At 37.1% G+C, this 24,267-nt stretch overlaps 2 protein-coding genes across 2 annotated transcripts in view; one reads left to right on the forward strand and one right to left on the reverse strand.

Moving 5' to 3' along the window:
- myo7bb (myosin VIIBb) overlaps positions 1-24,267 on the reverse strand; it is a 42,672-nt gene that overhangs the window by 12,128 nt on the left and 6,277 nt on the right. Inside the window, exons 4-28 of the mRNA XM_073849772.1 lie at positions 23,966-24,150; positions 21,287-21,408; positions 21,064-21,206; positions 19,989-20,102; positions 19,038-19,191; positions 18,843-18,919; positions 18,583-18,702; positions 18,145-18,287; positions 16,798-17,008; positions 16,573-16,708; positions 16,308-16,477; positions 16,078-16,218; positions 15,820-15,978; positions 15,554-15,646; positions 14,705-14,799; positions 14,520-14,604; positions 14,083-14,301; positions 13,242-13,442; positions 12,620-12,988; positions 12,378-12,530; positions 4,428-4,502; positions 4,194-4,342; positions 3,959-4,085; positions 291-410; positions 36-209 (exon numbers count right to left, since the gene is read on the reverse strand). Of these exons, the coding sequence (XP_073705873.1) occupies positions 36-209; positions 291-410; positions 3,959-4,085; positions 4,194-4,342; positions 4,428-4,502; positions 12,378-12,530; positions 12,620-12,988; positions 13,242-13,442; positions 14,083-14,301; positions 14,520-14,604; positions 14,705-14,799; positions 15,554-15,646; positions 15,820-15,978; positions 16,078-16,218; positions 16,308-16,477; positions 16,573-16,708; positions 16,798-17,008; positions 18,145-18,287; positions 18,583-18,702; positions 18,843-18,919; positions 19,038-19,191; positions 19,989-20,102; positions 21,064-21,206; positions 21,287-21,408; positions 23,966-24,150 (3,735 nt within the window). The remainder of the gene's footprint in view (positions 1-35; positions 210-290; positions 411-3,958; positions 4,086-4,193; positions 4,343-4,427; positions 4,503-12,377; positions 12,531-12,619; positions 12,989-13,241; positions 13,443-14,082; positions 14,302-14,519; positions 14,605-14,704; positions 14,800-15,553; positions 15,647-15,819; positions 15,979-16,077; positions 16,219-16,307; positions 16,478-16,572; positions 16,709-16,797; positions 17,009-18,144; positions 18,288-18,582; positions 18,703-18,842; positions 18,920-19,037; positions 19,192-19,988; positions 20,103-21,063; positions 21,207-21,286; positions 21,409-23,965; positions 24,151-24,267) is intronic.
- LOC141343755 (zona pellucida sperm-binding protein 4-like) lies at positions 8,527-10,232 on the forward strand. The gene is made up of 8 exons (XM_073848391.1): positions 8,527-8,788; positions 8,864-9,051; positions 9,125-9,222; positions 9,295-9,452; positions 9,521-9,713; positions 9,786-9,933; positions 10,003-10,075; positions 10,159-10,232. Exons 1-8 carry the CDS (start codon positions 8,527-8,529, stop codon positions 10,230-10,232), a joined length of 1,194 nt encoding a protein of 397 aa, XP_073704492.1.

Genomic DNA, 24,267 nt, shown 5'->3' on the forward strand with positions numbered 1-24,267 from the left:
CAAGGTGCATCTTGAGGCATTCAGATGTTACAAACCTTCTCATACATTGCAGCATATAGGGAGAAGCCAAATGTGTCCTGTAGCTTTACTTTCTGGATAATTGCATTGCACACCTCTGCAGAAGTGCTGGCTGAATCCAGAGCGAGGCTGATGTTTCTGCCGTCCATCAGACCCACAACTACTGAAATGGGCTTCTTGTTCTCTACAGACTTGCAGGAAAAAAGAGCTGGTCATGTTTTGGTTAAGGGGAGTAAGAGAGTTTCATCGTTTCAGTCAGAGGTATCGCCTACCTGTAGTTCAACCCAGCACGGTGGCTCGCTTCTCTCTCCGTTAGCTAAAGTCCTCCGCAGTCTCTCTTCACAGTGCGAGGAGAATTCATTTGGCCCATACCGTATGAAGCTCTGCAGGTACTGTGGCCAAAAGGTTAACATAACATTGTCTTAAAATGATGCTACGTAATGTCTTGTCACATTTTGTGTTGTCTTGTCTTGTCACGTCTTGTCTTGTCACAAAACATAATGTAACGTAATGTAGGATAATGTAACGGCACGTAATGTAATGCCATAATGTAACGCCACATATCGCAATGCAACGCAACGTAATGTAATGAAACGCAATGTAATGAATCGCAATGAAATGTAACAGCACATAACGTAATGAAATGCCCCATAACATAATGCCATGCAATTCAACATAACGTAATGCCACATAATGCAACACAACGTAATGTAATGCCACATAACACAACGTAATATAATGCCACATAACATAAAGCACAGTTTTGTAACGCCACATAAAATGCAACGTTATGTAACGACACGTCATGCAATGCAATGCAACATAACACAACGCAATGTAATGCAGTGTAACGTAGCGTAACGGAACACAATGTAATGTAGCGCTATATAATGCAACACAACCTAAAGTAATGCCACATAATGCAACATAACGTAACGCAACAGAGTGCAGCGCAACTTAATGTAATGCCACATAATGCAACGTAATGTAACGCAATGCAACGCCACACCATGCAATGCAATGCCACGCAATGCGACGCCACACAATGCAATGTAATGTAATGCAAGGTAATGTAGAGCAATATAGCATAATGTAACACAACGTAATGTAACGTCGCATAACGCAACCCGGATGTAATCCTACATAACGTAACATAATATAATGCCACAAAACGCAACGCAATGCAACACAACACAACGCAATGTAATGCAACAGAGTGCAACGTAATGTAAAGACACATAACACAACATAATGTAGCACAATGTAATTTAATGCCACGTAAAGTAACGCAACAGAGCGCAACATAGCGTAACACAACACAGCGTAACAAAACACAATGTAATGTAACGCCACATAACACAACGTAATGTAATGCCACGTAATGCAAGGTAATGTAATGCAAGGTAATGTAGAGCAATATAGCATAATGTAACACAACGTAATGTAACGTCACATAACGCAACCCGGATGTAATCCTACATAACGTAACATAATATAATGCCACAAAACGCAACGCAATGCAACACAACACAACGCAATGTAATGCAACAGAGTGCAACGTAATGTAAAGACACATAACACAACATAATGTAGCACAATGTAATTTAATGCCACGTAAAGTAACGCAACAGAGCGCAACATAGCGTAACACAACACAGCGTAACAAAACACAATGTAATGTAACGCCACATAACACAACGTAATGTAATGCCACGTAATGCAAGGTAATGTAATGCAAGGTAATGTAGAGCAATATAGCATAATGTAACACAACGTAATGTAACGTCACATAACGCAACCCGGATGTAATCCTACATAACGTAACATAATATAATGCCACAAAACGCAACGCAATGCAACACAACACAACGCAATGTAATGCAACAGAGTGCAACGTAATGTAAAGACACATAACACAACATAATGTAGCACAATGTAATTTAATGCCACGTAAAGTAACGCAACAGAGCGCAACATAGCGTAACACAACACAGCGTAACAAAACACAATGTAATGTAACGCCACATAACACAACGTAATGTAATGCCACGTAATGCAAGGTAATGTAATGCAAGGTAATGTAGAGCAATATAGCATAATGTAACACAACGTAATGTAACGTCACATAACGCAACCCGGATGTAATCCTACATAACGTAACATAATATAATGCCACAAAACGCAACGCAATGCAACACAACACAACGCAATGTAATGCAACAGAGTGCAACGTAATGTAAAGACACATAACACAACATAATGTAGCACAATGTAATTTAATGCCACGTAAAGTAACGCAACAGAGCGCAACATAGCGTAACACAACACAGCGTAACAAAACACAATGTAATGTAACGCCACATAACACAACGTAATGTAATGCCACGTAATGCAAGGTAATGTAACGGCACATAAACGTAATGCAACGTAATGCCACATAGCACAACACAATGGAATGTAATGACACGTAACGCAATGCAACACCACACCATGCAATGTAATGCCACGCCACGCAATGTAATGTAACGCAATGCAAGGTGATGTAGCGCAACATAGCATAATGCCACACAACGTAATGTAACGTCAACGCAACTCAACGTAATCCCACGTAACGTAACGTAACATAACATAATGTAACGCCACATAACGCAACGCAATGCAATGTAACGCAATGCAAAATAACACAACACAATGTAACGCAACAGACCGCAGATATTCTATATGAAGACATCCGTGCCGCGTTTTGACTTTGAAACGTGCAGCGTGCATATTTATTCAATGACATCATTGCCTTTTGAAGTTTAATCCAGCTCTATCGCAATTCTCCTCTTTCCATTCCCAAATGTAAGACCTCCTAAATTATTATTAAGACTTTTCTTATACTATCTAACATATTTAAAACTTTTTATGGCCTTAAATTTGATACAACTAAAGTTTTTAAGGACCTGCAGGAGCCCTCTACTTTACGATAGCCCGTCGGATAGGCCGGTCAAACATTTTGGTAGCCCGACTGGAAAACACAATAGCCCCGGGACGTCAGGGCTAGCGATTTTGCAAACCCTGTAGTTCACTTTCAGAATAAAGAATTCCTGATAATTCACTCACCCCCATGTCATCCTGAATGTTCATGTCTTTCTTTCATCAGTCAAAAAGAAATTAAGGTTTTGAGAAAAACATTCCAGGATTTTTCTCTATCTACTGGACATCAACAGGTAGAAGGTCCAAATTGCAGTTTCAATGGAGCTTCAAAGGGCTCTACATGATCCCAGCCGAGATATAAGGGTCTTATCTAGCAAAATAATAATTTTCATTAAAAAAAAAAAACTGATACAATTTTAACCACAAATGCTCATCTTGCACTAGCTCGGCTTTAGGCATTATGTAGTCATGTTGGAAAGGTCATGTGCGATAAAAGTTTTTCACCCTACCCACTCTTTTTTAACCAAAGTATACAGACAAAGAACTAACCATGCGTGATCTTTCCAACATGATTATATAATGTGTCAAGCTGAGCATTTGTGGTTAAAAAGTATATAAATGACCAATCGTTTTACTAGATAAGACCCTTATTCCTCGGATTGGATCGTGCAGAAGCCTTTGAAGCTGCATTGAAAATGCAATTTGAACATTCAAACCAATGGCCACCATTGAAGTCCACTACATGGACAAATTTTTTTGAATGTTTTCCAACTGAAGAAAGAAAGGCATGAACATTTTAGATGCAATGGGGTGAGTAAATTATCAGGAAATTGTTATTCTGGAAATGAGCTTCTCCTTTATGTAACAAAATACCAAAATGTAAAACATAACAAAACACAGCAAGAAATCAAACACAATGTATAACAACACATAAAATATAAAACATAACATGACATGATAAAACAATAAATTATTGGAAACATTTACAAATATAGTACAGAAATTGAAAAGTGTTTCATACCTTAGTGAGGCGGTCTGTAGGGTGGAAAATACCCAGACAGATGGAGAGAAGAATCCAGCCTCTGTTTGCACTTTTGTGGTTCTTATTGCCTGTTAACTGCTTAAGGATCTGACAGTAGATTTCATCTCTGACAAACATATAACGTCATAAAGATTAGCCAACCTTTATCTCTCTGTATGGGAAATACATATTACATTATGGAGATTGTAATTAAACAGTAGCCCATCACATTCACCTTATATCTTGTCGAACAATAGCATATCCTACAATAATATGCAATTTCTCCAATGGTGTCATTGGACGATCATAAGTTGCTCTCTCTCCAAACAGTACATCCTCTTCCTCCTGAACAGTCTGCATTTTAGGTTTTATTTCTTCTTCTGGCTGCAAGTTTTATTAGAATAATTAATAGAAATCTACAGTTAGCGGTAAGTAATGAATTTTGTTTTTGTATTTATACACATTTCACCTCTTCTTCAGGAATGGTTGAGTGTTTTCTTTTTGCTGTTGCCTTCTGTTGCTTCATTTTCTTTCTCAAAAATTTCTGCAATTACAAGAGAAACAAATAAATAAACCCCAAATCGTTTGTTTGACATGATATGTGATCCTGGACCATAAAACTAGTCATAAGTAGCACTGGTATATTTGTAGCAATAGCCAACATCGATTGATTTTTCTTTTGTTGAAAAATATCATTAGGATATTAAGTAAAGATCATGCTCCTTTAAGACATTTATTAAATGTCCTACCATAAATACAGTACAGACCAAAAGTTTGGACACACCATCTCATTCAGGTGAGGTGTGTCTAAACATTTGGTCTGTACTGTAGATATGAATACAACTGAAAAAACTTGTGAAAAAATAAATTTCAGGTGGTCAAACAGCAAATAGCAAATAGTGGAGCTCTGCAGCCACCTACTAGTAAAAGTTATTGGTAGTTGTTTTTTTTACTTTTAAAACTGGATTTTCCAAAAGATGGGCAAAAATCTTACACTAAACCATGTGAATTTATCCATGTTATCCCCATGAATTAAAGTTAGAAATGTGGGTCTTTTATAAAGTGAATTTCACATAAAAAGCATAAATAAAATGTATTTATTAATTTATATATATTTAAAAAATATCACTAACCCACTGAAAACTGCACAAATGTAGAGTAAAAACTTTAATAAACAGAAAAATATACAGTACAGACCAAAAGTTTGGACACACCTTCTTATTCATTTGAATGAGAAGGTGTGTCCAAACTTTTGGTCTGTACTGTATATCAAAACGTAATTTTTTATAAGTAATATGCATTGTTAAGAACTTGATTTGGAAAACTTTAACAGCGATTTTCTCAATATTTAGATTTTTTTATACCCTCAGATTATTAGATTAAATAGTTGTATTTTGGCCAAATATTGTCCTATCCTAACCAAACATCAAAACGTGTTTATTCTCTTTTAAATCTCACCCTTATGACTGGGTTTGTGGTCCAGGGTCACATATATGAAACGTAAAGTCATATTTCTGTTGGGTTATTAACTATTTTGTTATTGTATGTTATCTGTAACAGTATTTACAGTACTGAACATTGTATTTATGGCTCCCTTTTGTTAGAATAAATTCTAAATGGCTGTTAGCAGTGAGATTACACAATTTACACTGCAAAATTAAAAGTGAGATTAATGTTTTAAATACATTTATTGATTTATAAATATATTAATTAGAAATGTTGGGTGTGGAGGCATACTTTTAAACACACTAAACTAGCAGCAGGTAAGTCACTACATGAACGAGTTATTTCAACTGATTCGAGCAAAACGCTGAATCATAGCAGAACGTTGCTAGGAGAATACTTCTGCTGCGATCCTTGCTTGGAACTATTTTCGTTGGTGAAACAGAACAAAACAGTAAATATTTTGTCTAATATGTGAGTAACTACTTGACTAACTACTTGTTTATTGAGCTACAATTAATGTAACATTTGTAATTGTGAGAATATTCAGCAAAAAGCTCACTTGTTATATTACTGAACTATATCATGCTATAAATAAACTATACATTTTAAAATTTTACCTCAGTTTGTTTCTTTAGAGTGCTGTTACATTCATTTGTTTTAAAGTATGTCACAAATAGACCAGAAATAGACTATCCATTATCAATTTCTGTTTACGTTGAATGTATTAAAATATGAATCTTTCTTGGCACTTCAGTTTTAATCAGGCAGTTTGTTCGGTCGGGCAAGTAAAAAAAAAAATATTTTAAAAGTATCTCTTTTTTTGTATAATGGACTTCTATGGGGGGCGATCACTTTATATGCTGAATGAGAGCTCGTTCTTTTGAGAGCAGCAAGTGTTTATTATAAGTGAAATTTAACAGAAGTTTGGTCTTCCCTGGTCGCTGTTAAGGTAAGTTAAACCACGTTAAGCAGTTTCCTTGCAACGGGCTTCTATGGGGGAGAAAACACTTAACGTGATATTATTCACTTTATCTGTGGAATAAGGGCTCGTTTTTTTGATAGTAGTTAGTGTTTGTTCCAAGTAAGGTTTGACAGAAATTTGGGGTTTCCTGGTAGTTTTTTACGTACATTAAGCCACGTTAAGCGTTTTAGAACGTCCCGGATAAACTCTTAGTGGAAAAATTTATATGTTCAGTACTTCCAAAAATTCTCAAGACTAACAATTACTCTGAACAACTTAAGGTCCAGGTCCAGTAATGTAAATGAATGTGCTTAATGGTAAAATTACAAACTGCACAAGTGTGTATGGTGTTCACTAGTGGATTAATAGTCTGTGCTGTAATGGCTTTATTTTATCTTGTCAGACTGATTGTGTTTTAAGAGCCAAACTTGCACCACAATATGGCAATACTCCACTTTTCAGAGGTTTAAAAGTGAGGCAAATGGATCATAAAGCACCTGTCAGTCATATTAGAGAAACAGCCAATGCAGGCACACACTGTTGACCCAATTATGCAGCATTGCCCATATGGAGGGCCACTAGAGGGGATGAACACAGAGGGTGGGCCGATTCACTGAACTAAGGCCAGTAACTTTGATCCCATTGCTGAAAAGGAAAAGTTCCTCTGTGATTCTTGACACTTGTAGCTTGTTTTAAGGAGTTGGATCATTCGTGCGCTATTGTAACTTCATGGCTGTTCAGTGGTGATGAAGTAAAATGCAGTGTGCTCTGGAGCGCGTGCATGTGTGCAGTGGATGGACATAACGATCGCGGGGTGTGTGCGCAGCGGCTCCGGTTCACTCTCCTCCGGCTCGACATGTTAAATTCAAGTACGTAAAAAAAAAACAAAAAAACAGTACTCTTATTTAAAATTCTTTGTTTTATTGAATCCAGTCTTTCTGAACTCCTACATATTCATAGTTATCCCTTAAGAATATTAATGAGCATTTGACAATAATCATGTACATCTGCACCACCCCCCCCCCCCCCATGAGATGGCTATCTTTTAAAAAAGAAAAAAAAGGCTTATCTTAGTATATTTATCTTGTTTCTAGTCAAAATTTCTAAAAATTCTTAAATTAAGGCGAGACACTGCCAGTGAATAGGGTAAAAAAGACAACTAATAGTTATCGCCTTACTGACCCAGTTGATCGATTACATTGATAATATGAAATATGTGTTTATTTGCATACATTTCTAGTCCAGAAATCTAAACACTGGATGAAGTCAGTTTCAAAATTCATGTTTAATTTTTTGACATAGTGTCAAATGCTTTTACAGAGGGAATTTGGGGTATATCATTTTATCACTCCATAATTCAGGAAAAAACTTTGAACAGACAAAAAACATGTATTTCTTACCATTTTGGGGAGAAAATGTTGTATAAAATCAAGCTAATATGAACAAATCCCTCTGTAAAAACCTTCAGGATATAGACAGAATACAAATGTAAAGTGTGGTGTGTGTAAGTGCTGCTGAAGTGGAGATTTATGGCTCAGTGTAGGAGAAAAATACTCTTGGCCTTAAAAATATGTATTGTAATTGAAATCTATTGATACAAATAGATAAAGTGCTATAAAAGAAACACTTATCAGTGATGTTTGGCTGTTTTCTGAAAAAACACAAAGGCCTAAATCTCAAACTTCACAGCTGCATGAAAAAACTGCGTTTTTGCCCGTAAGATGTATTTAAGATATTTAATCTTGTTTTTTGCTAAATGCACTTAATTTAGTTTTTTCTCCCTGGAAACAGTTAAAATTATCTGGCAATGGGGTAAGTAAAATATTTTTAAATCAAGATGCATTTTAAATGCATCTTAACTTAGGAATTTGTAGAAATTTTCACTAGAATCAAGACAAAAATACTAAGTAAGATGCAGCCACTGTTGTTCAAGAACATCCAATCAAATGTGAAGTTAAAGTTAATTAGTCAGAGCAGCTGTAATGGTTCTTGATTAAAGGGGGTGTGGTTGATAACGACTATTCATTTGCAGAGTATAAATAGCAGTCCAAGGCCTCCTGAAACTATGCTCAGTTGTTTAGTAATGGCAGGAAAGTGGCATTTATGTTATTTCCAAACACTATGTGTTTTGGCTTGTTCTTTTTGCAGTGCTCTTCCGCAAATGGGTTTTCCCGCTCAGAATCCTCAAGCGCTGATGTTCCAGCCGTCTGACCATCGGTTTAAACAGTCAGCTCAACAACAATCTGCTCAGCAGGTTCCTCAGAAGTTTCAGCTTCAGCAGCCAGTGAAGGCCGAGCCTGTTGACAAATGTGCTGTAGCTGATTATGAGCAGATCCAATGTGGACAACCTGGTATCAGTGGTGCTGAGTGTGAGGCTATCAACTGCTGCTTTAACGGACAACAGTGTTACTATGGGAAAGCAGGTAAGAGTTTCGAATCTGATGAAATTTGGTTAATGTTTGTTACCCACATTAATCTACTCTTGTATGTCATTCCAGTGACTGTCCAGTGTATTAGAGATGGTCAGTTTGTGGTAGTGGTGGCTAGAGATGTTACGCTGCCTCGACTGAGTCTGGATTCGGTCCGTCTAGTGGGTGGAAGTGAACCACCTTGCGCTCCTGTGGACTCTACACCTTTCTTTGCTATATACCAGTTCCCTGTCACCGCATGTGGCACGAGCATGATGGTGAGGAGATGCTTCTGGCTTTATTCTGCATGGCTTATGATGGGCTGGATGCCAACAGTGTTCATATTTGCAGGAGGACAGTGGATATGTGGTGTATGAAAACAGAATGACCTCCTCGTATGAAGTAGGCGTTGGTCCGTTTGGTTCCATCACGAGAGACAGCCATTTTGAGTAGGTGACTCATACCCTTTATCTTAAGTACCATCTCTGACAAACTCTACAAGTTGACCGTTTGTTGTCCAGGCTTCTCTTCCAGTGTAGGTACTCTGGTACTGCTGTGGAAGCTCTGGTTGTGGAGGTCAACAGTGTTCCTGCACCTCCACCAGTAGCTGCTCCTGGACCTCTCAGAGTGGAGCTTAGACTGGCCAATGGCCAATGTGTCACCAAAGGTTGTGCAGAAGGTAAGACTTGTCTTCAGTCTTCAAGTCCAGGTTGCAGTGGACTGTGGTTAAACCCCAGTGTTCCTCAGGGGATGAGGCCTACACGTCCTACTACGGTGCTGCTGATTATCCCGTCACGAAAGTCCTGCGAGAGCCTGTGTATGTTGAGGTGCGCATTCTGGAGAGGACTGACCCCAACCTTGTCCTGATGCTGGGACGTTGTTGGGCGACATCAACCCCCAGTCCACTCAGTCTACCCCAGTGGGATCTTCTGATTGATGGGTGAGTCTACCGACAGTCTTTATCCAGCTAGTCTGCTGTGAGGAACTCTCTAACTGCCTCTTTCCTCTTCAGATGCCCTTACTATGATGACCGTTACCTGACCGCACTGGTTCCAGTGACTAGAGCGTCTGGTCTTCAGTTCCCAACCCACTACAAGCGCTTCGTTGTCAAGATGTTCACGTTTGTTGATCCAGCATCACTGGCTCCTCTGCAGGAAACCGTATGCTCTTCCTGAACCCCTAATATTACTCTTTAATGGATTATATGGCTTAACCCTTTTCTCTTTCAGATCTTCATCCATTGCAGTACAGCGGTGTGCCATCCCTCTTCTGGCTCCTGTGAGCAAAGCTGTGGCAGGAAGAGTAAGTGCACGCAGTAACTATTTCCACTTGATTTGTGACTTCGTGGCCTTTCTCACTACTTTTTTTTTTTTCTCCTTTTTTAGGAAGAGATGTTGCTGTGAGGACCTCCACTATTGGAAAAACTGTTTCCAGTGGAGAAGTGAGATTGGTTGTATGATTGACTTGTCTTTTAATAAACCATGTAGAACCTTACACTGTCTCAGTGTTTCATGCCAAGCTACCTAAAGTTGCTCGTTTATTTGCTATGTTAAGATCAATTGTGACTCCAAATCTACCTTCAGTCATTTGGTGCATCAACCATTGGACCTGTTTTGGTTCACAAATTTGTTCTCAAAAGGTCTTCTAGACACCCTTCCCTTAAGATCTGGTTCAGTTAGGGTGACCAGATGAGATTGGTTGAAATTTGGGAGAGGGGGGGGGGTGGTGTAATAAAGATAATGAATTTCATGTTTTTATTAATATGTAGCCTACATATAATATAGAAGTAACGTTAGGCATTTTTGTACTTAAAACTAAAGTTAATGAACCAATCCTATTTTTATTAACAAGTACATATGCATATAAATTGATGTAGGCTATAGAAGAATTATTTTGAACACGGTGCCTCGCCCTCGACCGGTCTGACTTCTTCAGGCGACTTCTGCCTGCACTTTCAACTGTCCTAACGGCTGCTGCAACTTGCACTCTTTTCATCTACTCTATAAAGCAAAAAGGGGACAAAAAGGTTGTATTGTCTTTGTGCATATAGCCTAGATAAATTAATAGAAACAATATAACTTTAAATTCACACTTGAGCTATATAGCCTACCGCAGTTGTGGAGGCTCGACATCAGCATATTTTGCAGAGCACTGCTGCCAGCACTCCCGTCTTTCCCAGGATGTATTTATGGAACTCTGCACAAGTCATTAAATTTGTTTTTACTTTGATTTTGCTGCGGACCAGTTTAATTTTCGGGACAATTATAGCGGGATTCGGGACAGCAGCTTAGATTTCGGGACGTCTGGTCACCTTATTTATATCCTTTATCCAATTTGCTCCTTTGTGATGGAGTTTTCCTCCACGACTCTTATCAGGTCGGCAAAAGTTATCTTTGGCAAACCAGTGAGGGAACTTGTGTAGACTCTCTCCATTTTAATTTTAAATTACCCGGCTTTCTGCTGTGTTGACATTACACAGGAAGTCTGCATACCCTGCGATTGCGTATTTCCGATTTCTGTGAAAAAGGTCTATTGCATGTTGGTCTCATTTGTAGTTTAAATACAGCAAATTATATTTGGAATAGTGAAATAAAGAACTACAACACCACGGAAACAACAAAAAGAGAATTTAAATGAGCTTTAGAGGTAGCGTTACATGGACATCGGAAAAATAAGACCTGTGTGAAATTATTTAAGACTTTTTAAGGCCTAAAATTTTGATTTTTAAATTTGAGACTTTTTAAGACCCCGCGGAAACCCTGTAATCCCATTGAGAACTTGTGGTCAATCCTCAAGAGGCGGGTGGACAAACAAAAACCCACTAATTCTGACAAACTCCAAGAAGTGATTATGAAAGAATGGGTTGCTATCAGTCAGGATTTGGCCCAGAAGTTGATTGAGAGCATGCCCAGTCGAATTGCAGAGGTCCTAAAAAAGAAGGGCCAACACTGCAAATACTGACTCTTTGCATAAATGTCATGTAATTGTCGATAAAAGCCTTTGAAATGTATGAAGTGCTTGTAATTATATTTCAGTACATCACAGAAACAACTGAAACAAAGATCTAAAAGCAGTTTAGCAGCAAACTTTGTGAAAACTAATATTTGTGTCATTCTCAAAACTTTTGGCCACGACTGTACACCAGATCTGTCCCATGAGATCCATTTTCCTGCAGAATTTAGCTCTAATCCTAAAAAAAAAAAAACACCAGAGAATGCTAATGCCAAGGTCTTTAGGATCATTAGAGAATCACAGGTAGGTGAGTGTGATCAGGGTTGGAACTAAATTCTGCACGATTGGCCCTCCAGGGTAAGATGTGAAGAACCCTGATCTGCACTCTCAAAAATTAAGGTGCTTTAAAAGGTTCTTTACAGCGATGCCATAGAACCATTTTTGGTTCCACAAAGAACCATTCAGTCAAAGGTTCTATAAAAGAACCATCTCTTTCTTACTTTCTTTTACCACAAAAAACCTTTTGTGAAACAGAAAGGTTCTTCAGATGTTAAAGGTTTTTTTATGGAAAAAACACAGCTAAAACCAGCCTAGGCTGGTTGGCTGGTCTTAGCTGCTTTAAGATGGAAGTAGCTGGTTTCAGATTGTTTACCTGATCTAATCCAACAATGTTACTGAGTCGCCGTGCTTGTCTCTGACCAAGGTTCATCTGAATGGGGTCAGCAATAGCAGAAACACGTTCTTGCCTTGGCTCTGGAAGATCTCCCATAAATCTCAGTATGATCCACCACACAGTCAAACAAGCCTGGAGGAGGGAAAAGAACCAATACAACACAGTTGATCATCAAGCCTGGCTTTTAATGAGAATATGATGCTAATAAAAACAGCTCTTGCCAGGGTATCCCCTTCATCTTCATGGTAGAGGAGGGGTTGTCGTAATCTTTGTTGGATATATGAAGGGGTAGAAGATCCTTGGAAGTTTAGAGATGCGAATTTAGAGAACGCGTACTCATCATTCTCCTTCTCCCTCTCCCTCTCCCTCTCTAACTCCTTCTCCCTTTCCCTTTCCTTCTCCTTCTCCCTCTCTCTCTCTCGCTCCTTCTCCTTCTCCCGCTCCCTCTCCATCTCTTTCTCCTTTTCATCCTCGTCGTCTTCATCTTGACTGTGCTCGTTGCTCTCTTGTAATGGTATCACCTTCCTCTCCCTTACAGGGCTCTCTTCTAATTCAACTTCTTTTAACTTCACCGCCTCTTCCTCCAAATCCTAGAAGAACATCAGAAACAAATGACATTAAGTTAATATTAACCTGGCAATAGTAACATTGTCTTTAATAGACATAATGTAGTATTTATGATAGCAAATGCAGTATCCATTAATTGATTGAGTAGCGACAATAAAATTTGGAGTTGATATAGGCTTGTTATTTCGAGAAATTAATTTTTTATTTTTTATTTATTGTTTGTTTCCTTTAATTAGGTGTTGTGCTTCCTTATTTTGGTTTCAAGATGAATCTAACCTCAAAACCCTGAGGAGCTGGGCCTTCTTGTCCTCCTACTGTACTAGGAAGGAAGCCAAAGATATTCTCCAACATTTCTTCATCTTCCTTATTCTGGGATTTGGCAACTTCCTCGTTTTTTCGGAGCAGCTCCTCTAGGCGTTGCTGAAGCTCCAATGCTGTATGTTCCTGAGCTTCTTTTTCTTGTGCAGTCAAAAATGCCTAAGACAGAACAAGAGAATGAATAATAAATGCCTGAAATAGTTTTTTTGTCGAAACGGTGACATTTTTTTCAGGGTTCTTTGTTGAACAGAAAGTTCAAGAGAAACACATTTACTTGAAATTGAAATTGTACGCATTATAAATGTCTCATTACTTTGGATGAATTTAATTCGTCCTTGCAGAATGTTTTTTTTTTAAGTTTTTTTCAACATTCATAGTAATAAGTAACAAATAAGAATATTAGAATGATTTCTGAAGGATCATGTGACACTGAAAACTGGAGTAATTCAGTTTTGCCATCACATGAATGAATTACATTTTAAAATATAGTAAAATAGAAAAAAGTTTTTTTTCTAAATTGCAATAATATTTCATTTTTACAGCATTTTTCATCATATATAAACAGCCTTGTTTATAAGAAATAAGAAATTACGACATAAGAAATCTTAATTATTAAATTGAAATAATAATTCACAATATTACTACTGTCTTACTGTATTTTTGATCAAATAAATGCAGCCTTGGTAAAACTTATGACAAAAGAAATCCAAACATTTAAACAGTAGTGCATATAAAACAAAAATTTTGCAAAAGAAGTGCAAAAAACTAGGTAGTCTGCTCCATTGCACAATAAACTCACCTCTGTTTTCATTCTCTTGAGGGTTTTCCTGGCCAGCAGTCCTCTGGTCTGTGCCTGCAGCAGTATCACTGCATCTTTTTTGCATTTCAGGTCTTTCCTGGCGAGGTAGCCACGGGTCTGTGTTTGCAGTGTGATGGCCGCAGCTCGTCTGCGCTTATACTCATTATGCAGCTGCCGACTGCGTGCTTTTGCCTGCAGTCGAGTAAATCCTTGCTGGAGCTACAAGGGAAAACAGAAACAATGTGAGGCATGTTTCATTATTTCATTACACTGATTTTATTTTGCAAACATTTTTACCATTTACAGCACTTTGTTATTCTTCTTGTTATTTTCCAATGGCGGCTTATAAACCAAAACTCATTTCCAGAAAACAGCTTAATTACGCAATTAAAAAAAAGGTGGATGCTGTAGACGTAAGATGTTTCTGCATAACTTACTTTGCAATAGTCTCTTCTGTCTCTGTGGCCACGCCAGTTTTTCTGCAAAACCAGAGCTGCCTTCTTTTTCTTTATAAAATTTGCTCTGTATGTGAATGAAGAATGGCACAATTTAAAATTGATGTACAATTACACACTCACACACAAAAAAAATCTATATAGACATAAGACAGTGGGGAACAAACCTGTCTTTATGGGCGAGCATCACTCTTTGGATGATAAGTGCCTTCCTGTAAAGCTCTTGCTCTCTCTCCAGTTCTAGGAAAGAGTCATGATGATCCTGCAAGAGAAAGGAAACACACAGTGCAAAAATAAAATCTCATGTGAAAAATTATGACGGATACAAATAGAATTTCCTTAATATAATAAAAAAAAAAGGTTATTGCAACTTTTTATCTCACAATTCTGACTTTTTTCTTACAATGGAGTTATAAAGTCAGAATTGTGAGATATAAACTCACATTTCTGAGAACATATCAGTCTTTTTTCCCCTCAAAACTGGACATTCAAAGTCCCAAGTGAAAGTTTAAATTGAATTTAATTTTAAATTCGATAAAAAAAGTCAGAATTGCACAAAAAATTTGAAGAATTAAAGAATTAAACTTGTTAGATATAAACTGAAAAACCAGTCTTTTTCCCCTCAAAACTGGACTTTATAACTCACAATTGTGAGTTTATGTCTCACTATTCAGAGGAAAAAAGTCATAATTGTGTGAAAAAAGTCAGAATTAAGAGATACAAACTTGTATTCGCAAGAAAAAAAAAGTCTGAATTGCAAGATACAAAGTCGTATCTGAAAGAAAAAACTCTGAATTGCAAGATATAAACTCATATTTGTTAGAAAAAAACGTCTGAATTGCGAGTTTATATCTCACAATTCTGAGAAAAAAAGTCAGAATTGTGTGAAAAAAGACAGAATTCAGAGATACAAACTTGTATCTAATGCTTTTATAAATCAAATTTACGATATTACAGCAATGTATACTGATGTAAAATTAGTATAGTACACTAGTGAAATATTAAGTCTAAGGTACCCTGAGAAAGATTTTAGTTTTGCCAATCCTCCAGTCCTCTTCGTCTTTGATCAAAGCCCTGCAGATGGCTGCACAGCAGTTGGCAGCAGGTTCCTGAAAAACAAATAACATATATTTCCATTTATCAAATCATTCCAACCTAGTACATTCATGTATGTTTTCATCTAATATATTCACCCACTAAACACCTCAGCTATATTCATCTATATTCATCAACTTTACAACAATTCTCATTTTCAGAGCATCACATCTCATGAGGCCCATACATTGTTGGGGTCACAGTCCACCGTCTTTAGGAGAACACGATAGCGATAGAGGAAGTCTTTGAAGGTGTGCCGGATGGGATATCCTGACTTGCGTATCTTAATGGTCTCCAGCATTCCAGAGTAGCGAAGTTGCTGCATGCAGAGGTCTCTATCAAAAACCTGACATGCAAGAAAAAGAGAAAGCACGATTTCACTGGTGTTCTGATGCCTACACAATATAATCATAAAATATATAACTTAAAGGATGTGAATTGGTACCATGGACATCTTTTTGTCATTTGGTTTGAAGCAACGTATGAAAAAAGGCTGACAGAGAGACAGGGCCTTCATCAGAGAGTCTAGGGATTGACGGAACTGGCCGCTCAGAGTAGATATCTGCCGCCTTGTATCATTTATTTGCTGTGTGACACAAAAGAGACACAATATATTGCAAAGCTGTTGCCATTGTCCAGTCAATACTGTCAGTCTACCGTATTAATGTCCCATACTCGTAAAGAGCTTTTCGGCGTCATGACGATTTTGTTGTTTTTGTTGTTGTTCTTGGCTAAGTTGGTATTCATCTCCTTTTCAAAGATCAGCTTGAGCAACTTGTTGGAAGATTTCTGAACGACCTCCAACATGTCCATGCTCAGGGCGTCTCTGTTCTTCTCCAAAAAACCTGACAAAATACAACACTTTAAGATCAGAACCAATTTGCTTTTTAAAAGAGCTATTAGGTAAAGCCTAACCAAGTTTTTAAATGATGAATTGCACCTTCACAGTCATAATAAACCGTCCCAGCAAAGTGCTTAATCCCAAAACTCATGCCATGGTTGCCCTTGGATGAAATGTACATTTTGTTTCCATTGTGTTCTGTGCTCATTTTGTTTAACATTGTGGCATCTGTTCCCTGGAATGAAAACAGAAGATGAGCACAGACAAAATACCACATATCATAAGCATACAGTATGAACTACTCATGCAGCATATGAAGCTCACCTTAGGAAAGGTGCTCTCCTCATCAATCAGAGCCAGTATGTTGAGAGGTTTAACAGCCAGCAGGTCCAGGGTTTTCTGGTTGTCAGTGAAAGCAATGCGCTTCCATGTGATTCCTTCTTTGCTGTACTCATCCTGCTCCAGCTTAAAGATGTGCCTCACAAAGAACTGCTGCAGGTGCTCATTGGCATAATTAATGCACAGCTGCTCGAAACTAAACAAATAGAGGCCAGAAGGATGGAGAAATTATATTTATGGCTGTGTATAGGTACTGTGTCAAAATTATTAATTTATTCATTACTCAAATTGACTCAAATTTATCTCTCTATCTATTTATCTATCTATAGTAAATCTTGACAGTACTATTTTGACGCCAAAAGATGGTTTGCGCTGGTGCGAGCTTTCTAGTACATCTGGACCTAAGTGTGTATGAATTACCTGAGTTTGTGCCTCTTAACAGTATTCAGTGAATCTGTAAGTTAATCTGATTCAAGAACTACCCTGGAAATCCAGAGGTCTCGCGAGAGCACAATTTGAATTGTCTCTGCAAGACACTCTGGCATCGAGCAATGATGCACGTTACTGCATTACGTAAGCAGTTCTGGGAACCAATCAAATCGGTGTATCTGATGTAGGCGGGCCAGAGGCCAGCTAAACTGATGACAACAGTGCTGCGACGACCTGAATCATTTAGTAAACATTGTAAGATGGCTACAGATGAACACAGGTTGTTTGAAACGGCTTTGACCGCTACAATGAACGAGTTAGACTTGGCTTTTCATATAAAAGAGGAACAGAAAACCACTCTCTAATCGTTCCTTTGCAAGAAGGACGTTTTTGCTGTTTTGCCGACTGGATACGGCAAGAGTTTAATCTATCAGTTAGCTCCGCTGGTAGCTAAACGTATGGGGTGTATTATTGTGATTGGTCGTGGCGTTATCCAATTGCGTGCAGTGAGAGTTTCTGTGTGTGTCCGCCCTGTATGTGTGTCTTTTGTAAAGGAGAGATTGCACGAAAAAGAGAAAGTATGTGCTTTCCGTACAAAATAAAATGCAATTTTGTGGCAAAAACATGGAAATAATTTGTATTTTTATCCTATTGTTTATTACATTTATTTGCATGTTTAGTGCCATTTTGGGGTTTAGTTCTTTTGCTGTTGTAGGCTGTAAGGGCCTTTATAATAGCTGAAATCATGGACATGTAATGTGGTCAAGACCTGCCTGGAACTACTGTGTGTTTCCCTAAAAATAATTGCACACCTTAGAAAATTGTCAGCCAATCAGATTTAAGCACTCAATAGTGCCATAGAATAATTTAAAATCATTTTTAGTTTAGTCAACATACACTCACCTATTCTGAGGGAAATTCTCAAAACCAAAGATGTCAAGCAGACCGATGGACTTGCGTGTGTAAGAGGGCTCATCAGTCTGGGGTTTGTAAATAGCGCTGTTTATTTTTGTGAACATCCAAACAAACAGCCTTCCGTACATGGCCTGTTAGGAAGTACCACAAACATTATTAAAATAAAAGTACCCATATGACTTTAAAGATGTCCATCTAGTGCATATTTACATAGAAAAACTAATTAAAAAACAGCTTTGTAAACAGCTCAGAGTAACCACCTTGTCTCCATAAGAATGCTATTATTGGCCAATTTGGACCAAAGCAGACTTTGTCAGCACATTCTACATGCTCATACCGGTAATTTTCATTCATGAAATTTTCATTTCATTCTAAGAGACTTTTGGACAAAACCTTCTGGACAAGTATGTGTGAGCATGTGGGTACCTTTGCAAAAGCATCTCTGGTGTCCGCGGCCTGCTCTGAGCTGAGTGGTTTCGTGACTTTCTCTCTGTTCGTCATGAAGGAGCGTTGGGTCAGACTCTTATCAAGAGTAGCATCATCCACCTGCAACGTGACAGAAGTGCTGTCATCAAATTTATTCAGTAGTCAAATGTTTGATTACATAACTATTGTCATCTTTATGAAACGAATTGAAGATAAAGTGCCCAAAGGCTGCATTAGCTCTAAAGAACATTTCTCCATACCTCCAACAATTTTGCAATGACAGAAAAATGATTTGATGACAGGATGTCACAGGTGTCCATGTTATTCATTATAGTGCCTGAAAAAGATCAGGAACGAATCAGTCAACTTTATGATATTCTTTATTACAATAACTTTTGTTTATGGGAAGACAGTTAAAATGGTATTACTGTAGCGGAAAGGTTATAGACACTAACTCTGAAAGTCGATATTGCCCATGTGGAGAATGGCAGCGAGTAATTTGAAGATTTCCCAGCAGTCTTTATCTGAGAAAGTGAGGATCTTTAGAGCAGCACGAATCCGTCCGAACTCATCAGTATCGTCCCGACCATCACATGTCAAACAGTTACCCTAGATAACCATCAGAAGAGTCACTTACTGGACTTGAGCCTGAGTCAGCGATTATCAGTATCAAAATCTGATAAAGGAATCTGAATTAGAGAGGAGTGATTTTAAAGGGGTCATGAACTGAGAAATCAAAATTCCATCGATATTTTGACATATAAGATGTCACTGTACTATAAAAACATACTGTAAGTTTCATAACTTATGATAACTCTCTAGGAAAGATGATCAACGTCTAATTCTAAATCACTGACTGTTTAGCCCCACCCACTAATTTGCGCACGTAGGGTAAATAACGAGAGAGGCAAATGCAGGTCTACGCAGAAACCAAACAATAAAGACAGTCTTTGCATTGTCTTCCTTCTGATCCAAAAATTAGGAAAGAGTGGAACAAACTCAACTGTTAGCCAATCATAGCAGTGGGCATTTACTCCCCAGTCTACAATCTGCCAAGCCTATTCAAACAGAATGTTCCAATGATGGGGTCAAAACAGCGCAAGAAATTGTCTATTACTTCCAAATTATGCTTTTTGATGTAAAAATCTTAATAACATTATAAGTGGACCTCAGAGAACAGTATAAAATAATAAAAAGGCAGTTCATGGCCCTTTTAAAACTCAATGGATATAACACCAATAATGTTAAGATTTTATATGATTTCCCAGTATTTGACTCAATTAAGGTATACATGTCATATGGCGGAAAATCGCCAAAAGTTAGGGATTTCTTGAATACATGAGCAAAAACAAAAGTGTTACAACTCTTCTCTCTAAAACATAATAAACTTCAACTGAAATGATTACCTCAGTCAGGTACTTGAACTCTGATGCATCACCAAGAGAGAGCGTCTTCTTGTGGTCACTTTTCATCCCAGATAACATACAATAAAATATGTGGTAGTTCCTTTCCTGAGGTGCCTAAAAATGAAAATAAACCAATTAATGATTAAATAGCATAATAAAATAATAAATTAAAATCATACAGTCATTGTTGGAAAGGGTTCAAATACACAAAAATGCTGAAAAAGAATTTGTGGGACCGGGAGGATTTTTCTAAAGAACTGAGGTCAGTTTAACTGTTCAGGACAAACAAGGGACTCATGAACAACTATCACTAAACAAAAAATTAATTCAGGTAACAAAACAGTATTAAGAATCAAGTGTATGTAAACTTCTGAACGGGGTCATTTTTATAAATTCAACTATTATTTTCTCTTGTGTAGGGGCGTAGCAGCCAATTTAAAAGTGGGGGGGACAGTATGGTCATGTGACCCAAAAGTGATGTTCATACAGTATAATACATTCTGTTTACAAGAGCAACAAGATTTGAAGCTCATGGCAGACGCCCAAGAGATTCGCGCTGTGATTGGCTAAATGTTACTTCACTCAAATCTAAGTAACAAATCAGAGACCAGGGGCGGAAATATTGGCGCTAGGTCAAAAAAAGTGCGGGGGACAGAATCACCTGTTTCTAAAAGTGAGGGGGACGTGTCCCCCCCGTCCCCCCCGGTTGCTACGCCCCTGCTCTTGTGGACTATATGTAAACATCATTTATGTGAAATATCTCATTCAGGTCAGTACTAAATACAAAATAACATGCATTTTTTATTAATCCTCTTATTTTGGTAAAATAATTATCATTTTGCAGATTCTGCAGGGTGTATGTAAACTTTTGACCTCAACTGTATTAGTACCTTAAAGGGATTGTTCACCCAAAAATGAAAATTCTGTCATTAATTACTCACCACCATGTTGTTCCAAACCCGTAAGACCTTAAGATATTTTTGATGGCTGAACTATCCCTTTAAAGGTACATATTAGTACCATTTGAAAGTACAGTGACAGCTATGTACCTTCTTCCTGTAAAACATCGTCTCACCTGATGACAGACTCGAGACTTCTCCAGCAGGTACTGCTCCATGTGAGCTCCCTCTATATTGCCCTTTTTATTGAAGAAGACCTCCACATATTTCCCAAAGCGGCTGGAGTTATCATTCCGAATGGTTTTGGCGTTTCCAAAGGCTATAAGACATGCATAAGTCAGACAGCTTTCTAAGGAAATAACTGAAATAGTTCACAAAACAAGCTTGTTCAGCGCTTACCCTCCAGGACAGGGTTGGCCTGTATGATCTGCTGCTCGATCCAGGAGTGTTGCCCGCTCACAGCAGCCAGGAACTGAAGAATCAGTTTAGTGCTTTCTGTCTTTCCTGCACCAGATTCCCCACTGACACACAAACCAAAAAGCATTTATTATTTATTGCTTGCCAGACTTTGTATGAATAAAAGTGTCTGGTAAATTAATAAATATAAATGTTCTAACAACCTTTGTCACCGAGCTGCTGTGTGACTAAACAAATAATAAATAATTAAATAAGACTCATAACCCATAAACTGATAATAAACAATATATACATTTTATATGTAATAAAACTATATAATATAATATAATATAATTGCGAGATATAAACTTAGAATTCTGAGAAATAAAGTCAGAATTATGAGATATTGTTCATAATTGCGAGTTATAAAGTCAGAATTGTGAGATATGAATTTGTAATTGTGAGTTATAGTCACATTTCTGAGAAATAAAGTCAGAATTGCAAGATATGAACGTAAAATTCAGAGAAATAAATTTGCAATTCTGAGAAATAAAGTCAGAATTGTGAGATATAAATTCGTAATTGTGAATTATAAAGTCAAGTGTAAAATATAAACTTACAATTCTGAGAAATAAAGTCTTTACTTACTAACCTAATGATTTTTGGCATAAAAGAAAAATCTAATAATCTAATAATCTAATCTAATAATATAATATAATATAATAAATTGCGAGATATAAACTTACAATTCTGAGAAATAAATTCAGAATTATGAGATATTATTCATAATTGTGAGTGAAGTCAGAATTGTGAGATATAAACTTACAATTATGAGATATAAAGTTACAATTCTGAGAAATAAAGTCAGAATTGTGAGATATAAATTTGTAATTGTGAATTATAAAGTCAGGATTGTAAAATATAAACTTACAATTCTAAGAAATAAAGTCAGAGTTGTGAGATATAAACTTGTAATTGCGAGTTATAGTCACAATTCTGACTTTGCAGAATTTTAACTTTATATCTCGCAATTTATTATATTATATTATATTATTAGATTAGATTATTAGATTATTAATTAATTAATTAATTAATTAATCAATTAATCTAATCTGCACATTTGAATTGAGATATAAATTGTGAGTAATAAAGCCAGAATTGTGAGATATAAAGTTACAGTTCTGAGAAATAAAGTCAGAATTGCGAGAAATTAACTTAGAATTCTGAGAAATAAATGTGCAATTCTGCAAATTCTGCACATTTGAATGGTGAGATATAAATTGTGAGTAATAAAGTCAGAATTGTGAGATATAAATTCATTATTGCAAGTTATAAAGTCAGAGTTGCGAGATCTAAACTTACAATTCTAAAAATAAAGTCAGAATTGTAAGACATAAACTCATAATTGCGAGATATAAAGCCAGAATTGCAAGATATAAACTGAAGTCAGAATTGTGAGATATCAAAGTCATTCTACACATTGGGTTTGATGGCTGTTTACACTGACTTTTTCTGGCATAAGACCAATCTAAACTTCCGTCTAATTGTACATTGCCCTCTCACGAATTTTATGATGTGTGACTAAATGTGTAGACAGTCATAAATCTATGCAAAAACATTTTCTTACAAGAGCAGCATCTGTGTGGCCAGCTTCCACTTTCATACATATTACTAACCATCTCTCTCAAAAAGGATGTATTCATTTCTAACACATATTGTGTCATTTTGTGTTAACTATTTGTTAAAAACAAAAAAGCAGTGTGCCCAACACAATGTGTTAATTATCAGCAAATCACATTTCTAATTGCCTCACTTCACAAGCCATTATTCATCTCACAAGAAAGTTCCTTGCACTTCATTATTGGGGGATATCTTTGAAGTGTGGGTATAATTGTTACTTTATATCTTGCAATTTTGACTTTATTACTCACAATTTAAATGTGCAGAATTGCAAATTTATTTCTCAGAATTTTAAGTTCAATTTTAAGTTTATCTTGCAATTTTGACTTTATTACTGACAATTACTTTATTACTGAGGTAAGAAAATTTTTTGCATCTGACATTAGAAGCTTTTAAAATGTCTTTTGTGATCACGGTCGAGGGTCATCTTGTATATATACGTGGAAGCCGGAAAACTGCAGTGATTTTGGCAGTGGGAACTTATTTTGTCAAGCTTTATGGTTTATTTTATTGGATTTATTGCGTGTTCAATTGCTTTTAATTAATCATTGACACACTGTAGTGTTTCACACGAGAAATCTTATGCCGTTCACCGCATCTCTCATTAAAAATGAACAGAGCTCACTGTGCCACATTTTGTGTAAAATGCCCTAAGAGGTAAACATTATTTCTGACGCTTAAGTTTGTCTTTGTTTTCTAGCTTACATTAGTTTGCTATACTCGTTATGTCCATAAATAAAATGTGTTTTTATTTGCACTCTTGAAGTTTGGAATGGAAGATGCCCCGTAGTGTGTGCAAGGGTTAAGGGCGTAGGTTTGCTTTTGACATTGGTGGGGACATAACAGCAGATAACCTCCCTCTCCCCTACGCCTAACCACCCAATCATTTTCGCATTTATGATTGACCTTTGACTGCATCTTCATGTCTTTATTTATAGCTTATGGTAGCCAACGGTATTAGATTAGATTTTCAATATTCAGAAGAAAAGGTCAAATATGTACCTGATAATGCAGCACTGGTTGCGATTGTTGCGGCACATGTTGTAGTAACAGCTGTCAGCGATAGCAAAGATGTGCGGTGGGAGCTCTCCCAGCTTTTGCCCATGATACTGGTCCACCTGATCCGCCGTGTAGATGGGCAGCATCTGGTAGGGATTCATGGCAACCAGGACAGAGCCAATATAGGTCTAAACAGCACACATAGAGAAAACTACATTTATCACATAGCTTATATACAGAGCGATCCAAACAGATGAGACATGCATAGACAAAATCAAAAAATCTGGGATTAAATTGAATTTAGA

This window comes from Garra rufa, chromosome 10 (genome assembly GCF_049309525.1).
Source record: "Garra rufa chromosome 10, GarRuf1.0, whole genome shotgun sequence".
NCBI classification, from domain to species: domain Eukaryota; kingdom Metazoa; phylum Chordata; class Actinopteri; order Cypriniformes; family Cyprinidae; genus Garra; species Garra rufa.